The sequence below is a fragment of the Spermophilus citellus genome (assembly GCF_964194105.1).
Source record: "Spermophilus citellus genome assembly, chromosome: 9".
Lineage (NCBI taxonomy): Eukaryota > Metazoa > Chordata > Mammalia > Rodentia > Sciuridae > Spermophilus > Spermophilus citellus.
In genome coordinates, this window is record NC_138191.1 from 65772042 (window position 1) to 65786165 (window position 14124).

At 36.5% G+C, this 14124-nt stretch overlaps 1 protein-coding gene across 1 annotated transcript in view; it reads right to left on the reverse strand.

Annotated features, from left to right (window-relative positions):
* The window catches only part of LOC308656596 (calcium-activated chloride channel regulator 4-like), a gene marked incomplete at both ends in the record, with an annotated part of 32010 nt that extends 18496 nt beyond the window's left edge, over positions 1-13514 (reverse strand). Inside the window, 7 exons of the mRNA XM_081307839.1 lie at positions 182-409; positions 2842-3060; positions 3481-3658; positions 4295-4403; positions 8707-8854; positions 9001-9141; positions 13356-13514. Of these exons, the coding sequence (XP_081163965.1) occupies positions 182-409; positions 2842-3060; positions 3481-3658; positions 4295-4403; positions 8707-8854; positions 9001-9141; positions 13356-13514 (1182 nt within the window). The remainder of the gene's footprint in view (positions 1-181; positions 410-2841; positions 3061-3480; positions 3659-4294; positions 4404-8706; positions 8855-9000; positions 9142-13355) is intronic.
* Between the last annotated feature and the right edge of the window lie 610 nt (positions 13515-14124).

The window sequence follows — 14124 nt, forward strand, 5'->3', positions numbered from 1 at the left end:
TTTTATTCATTAATTCACTCATCCATTAAAAACCAAGTGAATTTTTTTCTGTGTGTTCTCTGCCTTTTAGAATAAATTATGTTAAAACTAGGCAGAATGTATGTGCAGCAGCATTTCATAGTAAAGTATGCTGAAAACAAAGAAAAAAGGAAAAAAAATATATTTGCAGTATGATTTTCACCTGAAATGCAGCTTCAATTCCAGAGCAGATGGAAGTTCCTCCAGAAGCTTGCGTAGGTAAACTCTCCAAGAGCTTGTTTTTTTCGCTGTCACTTTTTATTTGGATTAGCTCACTTTTAACAATGGCTGCACTATCAAAGTGAACCATCCCTACCCAGGATCCATTTTCAACAGTCTGTAGTAGGAAATATTTTGCTGCTTGATTCATTCGATTGAGGCGAGTAGAACTCTGAGAGGAGAATGAAAAAAGACAAGAAAACAATCAAGTGGTTTTCATCTGGAATATAATAGTAGATCACACAAAATGAGTGGGTAAACTTTATTGGTAAGAAATTTCCATAACTATTAATTGGTATTGTTGAAGAAAGCAATTATTTAATTGGTGAAATTGAAAAATATGGTTATGTCTGTTACGGAACACATGCAGAATAGTAAGGAGCTCGTATTTTTCAATTAGGAATGATTCCTGCTGCTAACCACCCAAGTTAGAGATGGAAGCTAGGGAGGAGATTGAGTTGCAGGTGATGATACACATTTTAGAGCCTCTCTAATTACTCCTGGGAGCCTCTGTGCCTCTTGTCCTTGGATAAAATCACACCCCAGAGCTCCCAAATCCAACCAGACTATCTTGACTTCCATCCAGAGCTCAAATGGTCCATCTACTGGGGACTAGTCTACTCAAATGCAAAACTTACTTGAGCTGCAGTAAATGCTGAGAAGCCCAGTCCCTTCCTCCCTTCTTTCCTCTTCTCCTAACCTTCCCCACCACTTCTCCAGCTATGGATTAATTTGAATTGGTTCTTTGGTAATACTTCAGGACTCACATCCCTCTTCCTGGTATTGGGTTTTTGAGGATGTATACTTCTTCATAATTTGTCCTCTCCATCCCTCCTCACCACACTCAGGGGGTTCCTCTCCACAACCACACCCAAGTTTCCCTCTGAACTTCCTGAACAAATTACAGGGAAAAATTTCTACACCACCATATTTGAGTACTCTCCACCACTTTGCTTCTTTGCTTTGCCTTTAACCCTGGATCTGCCAGCACCCTGTCTAGGGAAGACTCCTCATCTGCCAATCAGGAGCCTCTTCTTTCCTTAGTGACATTTACTAGTCACTTTATGGGTTGCTGTATAGCATTTTGTTGCTCTCTCTGGATCTCTGTGTTATTGTGGCTCATTTCATTAATCTGTTCATTTCATTAATCTTTCTCTGCCCTTTTCAATAGCCACTCTTTTCCTATTTGCTGAAGTTTTTATTCCTGGCCTGCAGCATGCATGCTCTGTTCTGCTTTAAATGTGTCATCCTCTGGGTGCTTTATCACATTGCATTTGATTATTAGTAGTCCATACATTTCAACAAATTTTTATTGACTGCCCCTATGTGATAAACTCTGTTCTAGGCCATGGGTATACAAAGATTCATCAGACAAGGTTCTACTTCCTAGAAGAGCTCCCTAGCTAGTTGGGAAAGACACGTTCGTTTCAATATAATATATAATAAACAGATGTATTCACAGGCAGTGTTGGGATCAGAAGAGCCTACAGCAGCCAATAAATCCATCCCATCTCCTGAGTGCCTCTCACAAATTTTGCAGAATAAATATGACTAATCCAGGTAATGAGAAAAGGTAGAAAAAAAATTTCTATTGGACTTTCAACTTCTGAATGACATGTACGTATATTCTCAGAGCCCAATAAAATGCTTTCTATTCACCAAATGATAATGGAATGAATGGCTGCATCTAGCTGTATATATTTTTTCCACATGATAATATCTTTTATGCCCCCAGGAGAACTAGATGGCCTGCTTCACAGAACTCCTGTAGGACTAGAGAACACACAACAATAGCAAAACAAAAGGGGCTCAACTTGGCTGGCCACAAGTGCCCCCTACACTCCTAAGAGTGGAAACAGCCAGCAGGTCAGGACAACAGCAAACTCAATCTGAATGAGTGCCAATCATGCCCTGTATTATGCTGGCAGGGTGAAAAGGGGCCTAAATGAGCTACTGGTTGTGGAAGAGAATCAGGCAGCCAGAGGGAGAGAAGTACCAGAGGAAAAGCTGGGCTTCCAGAAAGCAGCACACACAGGCCACGTGGAAGCCAGCTGCAGGCAGAGGAGGAGACAGGCCCTCACTCCTCCTTCTTGTCTGTTATATGATGCTTTTTGTGTGTGTATGTTTGAATATAAAAAGGTCACTTGCACAGTTGATACAAATAAGATAAAGCTGTGTTCAGAATTCTGCTGATTGTTTTTGTTCCTTGAACTGGGATGGGGTTTAGCAACCACTAACCCACTCTATCTCCATGTATCAAGCATTTTCAGTACAAGGACCATGGTTTAAAACAACCTCATATTTCAATGTCTAGTTTTAATTTTCCAGCTAAAGCCTTATATCTTCCCCTAGTAACCATCCATTTTCTGGGGAAAAAATGGATATTCTTATGTTATTAGGTTATTAGAATATTCTTAACTCTTTTGTCATCTTTCTTTTGCTACAATAATGTTGCAACATCATGAGCTCATGATTACAGGAAGTGATGGTATTTTATGTTACTATGTGATTTAGAACAACCCAGGTACAGGTAGAGTTCAATATGTTCTTAGCATTCGATTATTTCCATTCCCACATTGAGAAAATATGGATCCATGAACTTACAGACATGCTTCCAGACTTATCAAGAACTAAGCACAGAATTCTTTCACTGATCCTCAACAATGAGAACACAGGTGGAGGAGGTGGTGCTGCCATGGGTGGGGTGTTTTTAAAATCCTCAGAATCGCTGATTACCTCCCAGGTACTTCTAAAATTGCACTTAATGTTTTGTAAACTTGGAGCTTCTTGGTTATGGTTTTCTGCATTACAGAACTCCAACACCTAAAAGATTAATAAAATGAGAAAATAATTTACTATAACCTGCACTAAAAAAACTGAAAGAAATTTAAAATACACCCTGAAAATATGCTTTTATTTAATAAAATATAATGAATGAGAATCAAGTAGCTTTACCATGATAGTGATAATGATAACAGGTAACATTATCTGAGTTCTTTACATATGTCAACCAATGTTCAAAGAATTCTTTCTTAATATATTTAATCCTTATGTCACCTGGACAGATATTTTAAAATAGGATATGTGGGGCTCAGGATGTAGTTCAATGGATAGAGTACTCATTTAGCATGTATAAGGCCTTGGGTTTGACCACCAGCACCACAAAATAATAAAAATAAAAATGAATAAAACTAGAAATGCCCTTTGATTATAAATTCTGAAAATAATGATTGACATACTTACAGAATCAATGCTTTGCATGAACATTATGGATGCTTTTTCTGTTTGAACTTTATCAGGGAAGAATTGACAGTCCTTTTCATACAATTTTGTTGTTGAATTAGTTCTGCATGATCTTGTTATACAACTGCCTCCTTGACACTTATAAAATCTATTTTTGCCAGTGATACCTGTGGAACACCTGAAAAATATGTGACAGTTCATTTTGAGGCAAATTAGTCAGTAACAGTTTGTACTTGTTTGACAAGACCCTATCCCTAGCAGGACATTAATCATTGATAATGCACCCAATTTTAAGTGGATTTCCCCAGCCACTTTGTTCTCCAAACCTCAGAATCAAGAGAATAGTCTATTATTAACTACCATGCTACACTGATATTCCAAAATAACCTTTATTTATCTCCAAGAAGTTACTAGTTGGCTTCCTGGAGTGTTTTCTTTCTTACTGAGCCCACATTTAGCAGTATGTATTCATTTTTGTTTAAAATTATACAATAGAAATAATTTTGATCAACATGTAGTTAGTCCATCTATGTAGTGTACACTCTTAGTTTAAATGAGTTCTGGCAGTTATGGTAGATAGGTGTAAAATACATCAAAATATCAGTCAAATAATTGCCATTAAAGTTATGTGTATTTTAGAAAGTCAACCAACTGCTCTAAGATAAATTTCCCTTAAAAAGAGGCAGTTTTGTAATGTAGCATCTAGTATTTTCATTGAGACAAAAATAAATAGTTATCATTTGAAAGAATGTGAAATAGGAAAATCAACCAGTTAAAAGTCTGAGGTCATCTAAGAGAATATAAATAGCCATGCCTTGTTGCTTCAATTTTCTTTGACTTAGCACTATAGTAAGGTTGATCTTCATTGTACTCATCAAACACTCCCCAGCGGAGATGAGCCCACTCATGGACAAACAGTCTACCTGTAGGAAAATATTTCAAATGCATGATCATAATTCAAGTGACAAATTTTATATCTAAAAAATGTTAAGATCTTCCCATTATAAATTATATTTAGATTGAGGATCTCCATAACTCCTAACATTTTTGCTTATAAAAAGAGCTTATGGCATTTAATGAGTATATTGTTAAATAGTATATTGTATTTTTATTTTCCTATATGTTAAATCAACAAAACTTTTAAGGAGTATATGCTATGGTCAAAGTCAATGAAGATTTGGATATTGGTAGTTTATGAGTAAAACGATAGTACAACGGCTTATGGCTCCTCAAACTTTAACTCTACAAAAATGTAATCAGACATATGGTAATACTATTGTATTAAGATGCCATAAGATGTAATTAGGAGAATTTTGTTTAAAAATACTCTTGAGAAAGTGGTAATAAAAATATTGAGAAATAGTTATTCTTTACACATTAAACTTTAAAATTGCTTGTTTGAGATCTGGGCAAATTGGACCTGGTTAGTGGGAGTGGAATTATAACCTTCAGTAAGGGAGGGAAAAGCCCTCATATCAAGTGCTACTAAAGACATTTGGTGAATTTTTTTAAAAATTAAAACTTCCTGCATCTGTGACTATCTTCTTAGACAGGTCTACTATCTGACTTCTACTCTCTTCAGGTTGCTCTACTTCCTGCACCCACTTGAAAAAGCAGCCCTTCTGACTTAAAATTCCATTGCCATTGAAATCATGTCATTTCAGCCTACTTTTCTCTCATTTCTAATAGAATTCTACTCTGTGTGTGTGTGTGTGTGTGTGTGTGTGTGTGTGTGTGTGTACATATGAGCATTTTAAATATCTGCTATGGCAGCCTCCAGCCTTATAAAGTTGCTGCCTAGTCCAAATGATCTTTATAGACACTATACTACTGTTGTTGGTATGAAATTATGTAGATTTTGAGGGCTGTCTTTCTAATCTTTTTTTTCTCAAAAGCCTTGTTGTTTTTAGAGGATGGTTTAGAGAGTGTGAATTTTCTTTTTATAAACACTTATATCAAATTACATAACAAAGAACTGTCTGAGAGGATAGGTAGGACTGTCGGTAATGGAATAGGTCTAGATTATAGGATATAAGGAAGGATCAAGAGCTGAAATGGGTAAATTGGATGTAAAAATTGTAAAAGTTTTTCTTTTGTATTGCAACTATATAGAGGAGGTGGAAGGTGGACATGAGTTTGAATGACCAAACAAAAAATAGGGACTTCAGTTGCTCATTAAGGCATCTGAAAATTGGAGAGGAGTGGCTAGAGATCTTGAGAAAAATGGTGGATGCTTTAAAACAGCTACGATGGGAAATGAGAAAGGGAACTGAGAAAAGTCAAGTAAGAATATTGTTAAATAGATTTGAGAGCATAACTGAGCTTAGAAACTGTGTGTTTGTAATGGTGCCAATTGATGTTACACTTAAACAGTCTGGGAAACGTGTAATAGAAGCAAAAAAGAGGCAAGATCATACAATATAGGAAATGTAAATTAGGATAAGAGTGGCTGGAGAATTGAGCTATTTGTACTGGTGGTTGAAGTGACTAGGTTTGCTGGACATGCCAGGGTAGAAAGAAGGAACATATAGAAAGATGAGAAAGATTAGAAGGGCCAAGGAGAGCACTTCTTGTCAGGATAACATATGGGAGAGAGATGAGATTGGGATGGAGGGGATTATGGAGCTTTCACAATTAGAGTAGGAAAGTGGTCCAGATATTGATGACTAAGGCAGCTGTGTTGGCAGACATGAAGACTTAATGAACACTCACTGAACAGGCAATAGGAGAGGGAAAGGCAATTCTGAGTCTTCAGGTTTCATAAAACTTTTCATTGAATAGTGACTTATGAATTGGACTCTCATTTAACAGTAATTTTCATTTTTGCCTGTAAAATAATTTATTTCATTCATCTGAACAAATTATCTTAACATTTAGATTGAACTAGATGAAATTTCCATTTTTAATAGGCCAAATGATCAACTATAGACAATTTCATCTGGTGCAAGCAAATAGTTAAATGATAATATCACCAACTAATAGCCTATACATTTTTCTCTTGATCAGTAAGTGGCATCATAGCTCTCTCCAGCTTGCTACACATCGGGTTTCCAAGTAACATATGTGTAATTGATTAATATCCAAATGTAAATCAACTTAATGAAAGAAGTGAAAGACCTCTACAATGAAAACTACAGAACACTAAAGAAAGAAAGAAGATCTTAGAAGATGGAAAATCTCACTTGTCCTTGAATAGGTAGAATTAATATTGTCAAAATTACTATACTACCAAAAGCACTATACAGATTTAATGCACTCCCAATCAAAATTACAATGACATTCCTCATAGAAATAGAAAAAGCAATCATGAAATCTATCTGAAAAAATAAGAGACCCAGAATAGCTAAAGCAATCCTTGGCAAGAAGAGTGAAGTAGGTATCATCACTATACAAGACCTCAAACTATATTACAGAACAATGTTAACAAAAACAGCATGGTATGGTACCAAAATAGACTTGTAGACCAATGGTACATAATAGAGGACACAAAGACAAACCTACATAAATACAGTTATCTCATGCTAGACAAAGGTTCCAAAAACATACATTGGAGAAAAGATAGCCTCTTCAACAAATGATGCTAGGAAAACTGGAAATCCATATGCAACAAAATGAAATTAAACCCCTATCTCTAATCGTGCACAAAACTCAACTCAAAGTGGATCAAGGACCTAGGAATTAAACCAGAGACCCTGCATATAATAGAAGAAAAAGTAGTCCCAAATCTTCATCATGTCAGATTAGGCCCTCACTTCCTTCATAAGACTTCTATAGTGCAAGAAATAATGTCAAGAATAAATAAATGGGACAGATTCAAACTGAAAAACTTCTTAGCAAAAGAAACAATCAGTGAGGTGAACAGAAAGTCTACAGAATGAGAGCAAATTTTTACCACACACATATCAGGGGGAGCACTAATTTCTTGGATATACAAAGAACCCAAAAAACTTAAAACCAAAAAACCACAAATAACCCAATCAGTAAACAGGCCAAGGAACTGATCAGAAGATGATATACAATTAACAAACATATGAAAAAAATGTTCAACATCTCTAGCAATTAGAGAAATGCAAATCAAAATTGTGCTCTATATGTTACTAAGATTTTATCTCATTCTAGTCAGAATGGCAGCTATTAAGAATACAAACAATAAGTATTGGTGAGGATGTGGAGAGAAAGGTCCACTCATACATTGCTGGTGGGACTGAAAATTGGTACAACCAATATGGAAAAAAATATGGAGATTCCTTGGAAAACTTGGAATGAAACCACATTTGACCCAGCTATTCCATTCCTCCGTCTATACCCAAAGAACTTAAAAACAGCATATTACAGGGACACAGCCACATCAGTGTTTATAATAGCACAATTGACAATAGCTAAATTGTATAACCAACCTAGATGCCTTTCAATAGGCCAATGGATAAAGAAACTGTGGTATATATACACAGTGGAATATGACTCAACATTAAAAGAGAATAAAATTATGGCATTTGTAGGTAAATGGACGGTGCTGGAGAATATTACACTAAGTGAAGTAAGCCAATCCCCAAAAAACAAAGGCCGATATTTTCTCTGATATGTGGGTGCTGATTCATAATGGGGATGGGGGTGGGTAGCATGGGATGAATGGAGGAACTTTAGATAGGGCAAAAGGGAGGGTGGAGAAGGGAGGAGGCATGAGAGAAGGAAAGATGTTGGAGTGAAATGGGCATCATTACTCTAAGTACATATGAAGATAAGAATGCTGTGACTCTACTTTGTGTACCACCCAGAGACATGAAAAATTATGCTCTATATGTGTACTATGAATTGAAAGGCATTCTGCTGTCATGTATAACAAATTAGAATAAATAAATAAATTTTAAAATATATATCCAAATGCAGAGAACTGGAAAATTGAAATCTTAAAAGTATGACATAAAAATAAACATTTTTATGTGCTCTGTCCAAATTTCTGAAGAAATTCTTGTTACTGTATTTTGTACATTTATATGAATTATCTATTTTAATATTCATAATATTTCCACAAGGTCAAAAACTTCACTGTTCACCATTTCACCAGACATAAGCACACAGCATGTGGTCACTTGTTTAAGTTCACACACAGCAAATAAACAGAAGAGCCAGGATGTGAACCTAAAGACTTCTGCTCCAAGCCTGGTTCATTAAACCCAGGAACAGAGATGCTTGTTTAAAATGAGATGTTTAAGCCAAATTTCCTACCTGATGGTCCATATTCATTTTGTTTTTTCCCCAGTATGAAGTCAGGGGTGAAATGAATATACTCTGCTTTCTCTCCACATTCTGTGAACTGCCTGGTGTAGGGTTCATCTCTGCCTGGGTAAGCTGGTGCTGCAACTCTAACATCAGCCTGAGAATATTTCAAAAGATCATTAAAACATGAAGAACACAAATGGCAATATTTAGTTAGAAAGACTCTGAAACAATCAATTTGTGGCAAAACTGGGAAACATCTGAAAATATTCTTTTTCTGTTAGAGAAGTTTTCAACACTTACCTGATCGTAGCTCTCATGTTTTGGCCTCTTGTATTCAGGACTTCTTTCCCAATTCTCAGGAATTAATATAGAAACATTTTTGAAAAAAAATCTTTTCTGTGTGGCTTCAAACAAGTAGGTAGATGCTGTAGTGACCATGTCCTATTTCAATGAAAAACAATATGTGAGTATTGCTGAGCAAGAATGGACTGACAGAGCAGAGCTTATCTCTGACATCTCCCCCGGTACCTGTCAACACAAAAGCATCTGCTTGATGATTGCCCACCATTTCATTTCTGCAACCTGTCAAACTCAAACTAATGCTTTGTCCTACACATTGAAAGGCTTCTCAGTCTTCTGTTCTCTTACCCCAAAAGGCGAGTGCTTATGCATTTTGTGTAAAGGAACTGATTAATATGAATATGCACATGGACTTTGGGGTAATTTTCTTGGTCCCAGTACTGGTGTTAGTACTTTTTGGTTCACAGATCTTGGTTGATTTATATAATGTTCTGAAGTTCAGTTTCCTCACCTCTTTAATGGACCATTGCTACATACCTATCTTTAGGGTTGTCATAAAGATGGGATGAATTAAAAGTATTGTGCCCACAAGCAACCCTAAAATTGCTTGATATCATTACTAAAAATCTGAGTCAAGAACAGCTTTAATGGATGCAAGCTGAGGAGGACGGTCTACAGGAATATTATCATTTCTGTTCTTCGTGTTTTAATGATCTTTTTAAACATTCTCAGGCTGATGTTAGAGTTGCATGGAGGAATTCTTTCCCCACCCTATCCATAGGGAAGGTAACAGGATTGAGTGTCAATGGGTAGGGTTATGGAAAAATCCATAGTAGAGGTAAAATTTTGATTGTGAAATTGTGGCTCTGCCATTAACCTGAAATAATTTCACCTAATGTTTAGTTATAAAGTTACTAAGCCCAAAGTTACGAAGCCCAAAGTTACAATGATTAATAAAAGAAGTTGTCTCTCCACAGACTTTACTCTCTAGTGGGAGAAATTGATGGGTAAAACACATTTAAGGTGTTTTATTCTACATGATCAAGACCCTGAATAATTCCAAAATCCTGGGTAATAAATGGTAATGTCAGCTTCTTCATCAGTTTGAAATATCCCTGTCATCAGTGTTGTTTTTTTTTTTTCAAGACAGGCTCCTCTGTGATTATTTCTGCTTTAACATAAAGCTACAATAGAACTGTTCCTCAGGAATTTGAGGGCTTCTTCCTGGCTATCTGTAAGAGAGTCCAATATGCTGACCACAGGTACTATAAGAAGTCAGTAACCTTATTTGTTCATAACCATGGTAAGTCAGAAGGCCAGGGTTCAGAGAACTAAAGGCCCAGTGGACCAGCTGAGAATTAGGAAAACTGGCTTTGGAGAGCTGCAGAGTTGACTTGCTGACTTAATTCCGATGAAAGAATTATCTGTGTTTCCTAAGGATGCTTCTCTCCTTTTTTTTTTTTTCTTTTTTTTGGCAGAGGGTGGAGGATTGGGGGAGTTGATACTTAGGTCCCAATAGATTTTTACCTTCTGCTCAAAGTGATGGCTCTCTTTGCATACAAGAAGAAAATGTATTTACTGGTTCAAATTGAGTTATATATTGAACAGGGTTGCTGTGTATGATTGTGTGTGTAGGGCATTGTACAGCTCCAAGGGATTGCATTTATATTGGTGTCTCAATAGTCCAAGTGGGCTGTCTTGGATAATGGTGGGCTCTGAGGTCTGAGAGTGGTGTCAGAGACTCTATTAGATGACTGTCATCCTCAGAGTATCCTGGAATAACTAATAATTGGACACTGAGTTTTTGGAAGCAAAACCCCCATAATATTCCTTAATAATATTCTACATTATTTCTCAGAGTTCCTATAATAACCTAGTTGAATCCAGACGATGAAAGTACCAGGGTTTGCAAAAGTAATTACTCTCAAACTTAGAAGAAATATTTAAAAACACAGAAAAGAGTAAGTTGAAAATTGAACATCTCAGGTATCCCTAAGAATAGATTTAAGACCACATTGGTTTATAAGTTTTTAGGAAAGAGTATTTGGTTTTGGGGTTTTGCCATTTTATTCAAGTCAGAATTTAAACCCAGATCTATCAGTCTTCAAAGCTCATGAGCAGGATCTCAGTTCTGATTGTATTTAGTGTGACCTGGGAAAAGCTACCTATCTTTTCAGAACCCCAGTTTTATTTTTCTGTGTAATGTGGATGTGTTTCACAGAGTTGCTTTCTATAAATGTATGAACTTTGTTGAGGGTTGAGAGAATGTCAAAAACCACTGTGAAATCTAGGCTTGTCTGCAAGGAATTGAATTTACCATTTTGGTGTCCAATGGTTAAGAAATTTTTACCCCAACAAAACAGTTTATCAAATGCTGATTTCTGAGTTCAGAAATGTTTAAAATTGACCTAATTCAGATTAAAGAATTATCTGTGTTTCCTAAGGATGCTTCTCTCCTTTTTTTTTTTGGGGGGGGGGAGGTGAAGGCCGGGGGGATATGATACTTAGGTCCCAATAGATTTCTGCCTTCTGCTCAAAGTGATGGCTCTCTTTGCATACAAGAAGAAAATGTATTTACTGGTTCAAATTGAGTTATATATTGAGCAGGGTTGCTGTGTTTGATTGTGTGGGTAGGGCATTGTACAGCTCCAAGGGATTACATTTATGTTGGCGTCTCAATTAGCCCTGAACACTAAGAACCTATCATTAATAATTAGCTGTGCTATCTGCTCTAACCCATATTCCCTAATAAAAAAGAATTTTTACCTTTTCTGGAATTCAAAAGGTACCAATAAGCAAACACCTATAACTGTAACAGAATTTATATAGAATGAACAATAAATAGCATCCATAGAATCACCAAAGAAGGCTTCAAAAGTAGCATCAGGACACAGTCCTGGAAATTAAATACGAGGAATAAGTACATATAGATGTCATGTACAGAGAAAAACTCACATCACAGTAAGCCCAATCTCTGTATTATGTGAGATTTTATGGTTGAGAAAAACTTTAGAAAATCAAAGTCCTGCATTTAAAATCAGGGTACTGGAGCCTTTCTCTTCTGTTTGCACCCACCTAGTAACTCATTTAATTTACACACTGAGGACCCTCAAACTTTTACATACACACAAATTTTTACACTAATTTCAGTTTCCTGCCTCTTTAACTTGTATGCCTAATAAGCATTTTAATTTCAAAATACTCTAAACTAACTCCAGATCTCCCAACAACTTTCCCACTTACTCCTTCCCAATTGATAAGACTCCCACCCTTCCAAGTATTTAGGCAAAAGTGTAGAGCCTTCCTTGATTCTTACATTTCTTTCTTACCTTCCCCTACTCACACACATCTAAACCATCAGGAAATATTGTCTATGATGCCCTCAGAGTATGTTCAGAATCATACACAGTAACTCTCTTTACCACAGTCTAATTGTCCTCATCACTATCACTACTCACCTGCTACAGCTTTCTACCTGGGTCCTTTTATACCTCTATGCTACAATAGTATTTATACACAATTGAGTGACAAGTGCAAGCCTTTCACCATTTCTTCCATACCACAGTCAGAGCCATCCCAGAACATGTAGGAGAGTGTACACCTCCTCTGGACAAAGTCTTTCATGGATTCTCATCTCAGAGAAGATGCCAAAGTCTTTCCTGTGGTCTGAGCCCTGCTTCCTCTCTAACTTTAGAGAGCCCTTTGCTTAACTCTGTTCATCCATATGGTTTCCTTAGTCACAGCAAGCATCCTGTCACCTCCATGCTGTGCCCATTCCACAGGTTGTCAGTGGACTCTTCCCTCACTTCCCTCAATCTCTGTTGAGACATCACCTCATCACTGAGGGCTTCCATGATGATCATACATGAAACTAAAATTCTCCCCTGATTCCAGTCCCACCCACACTCTAAACTCCCTTTCTGGATTTGGTGTATTCCACAGCAACCTGCTAACACCTGACCAGCTTGCTAAATTACTAATTTTTATTAATTAGATCTCTGAAAAAAATATACACTCCATGAGACCAGGGGCTTTTTTCTTTTATTCACTGCTCTTTCCTCTAGCATACCATGAGTTAAACACTTATTTAAAAAGAGATAAGTACAACTACTAATTTACAGAGGAGGACACTGAGGATCAGGGAGGCCCTGTGCCTTATTGTAGGTGTTGTGGTAAGATTGGGAAGAACCCTATCTAGAACCTCTACCTTTCTCTGCCCATCCCAACATTTGTCTCCACTGCACCATGCTGCTTTTGACCTTCATGGAGAATTCCAAGTTTCTATAACAATTATTCACTATTAACATTTTTTTTCTTTTCCATAATTCAAACCGAAGAAATTCCATCTATCTTACCTTTATTTGTTCAATTAGTTTTCCATCTTCTGGCACACCAGGATCTATAGCAATGACCAGGTCTTCATAACCATTGTCATTCAGCCTCACAAGGGAAGTGTTTGACCTCTGCAGCAGGAATAGGACTAAGAGGGAGACCAAACCTCTGAATAACCCCATTGTTCCTCCCTGGTTCTTCAAAAGGTTTCTTTCATCTTGTGTCTCTCCATCTATATATACCTCTAAAAATTATCAGTGTTGACTTACTGTGGGATGTTGACTGTTTAAAGGTCAATATTACATGTATGGGAAAATATTTGAAATCAATTTACACAACAGTTTTATTGTATGTTACTATCAGAGTGATCAAGAATCATAATAGAGGGGCTGAGGTTGTGGCTCAGTGGTAGTGCACTTGCCTAGCATGAGTGAGGCACTGGGTTCTATTCTAAGCACCAAATACAAACAAATAAATGAATAAAGGTCCATCAATAACTAACAAAATTTTTTAAAAAGAATCATAATAGAAATTAGATCTTTCTACAAAGTGCACTGCACACTTTCCTCTTAAGACACATTTTTATTCTTCCTAATTTTGATTAATTTCCTAAATATAGACATAAACTATATATTCTATCAAGTGGAATGTGAAAATTCATAAAAACTCATAATAAAATGAGCAGTCCCTGTAGTGCTAATGCTACTCTTTAGTGCTACAGAGGAACAGGATTATCTGGATTGTTTATCATCTAAATAATAATGGTGTAAATAATGGAAGAAAATTTAAGGC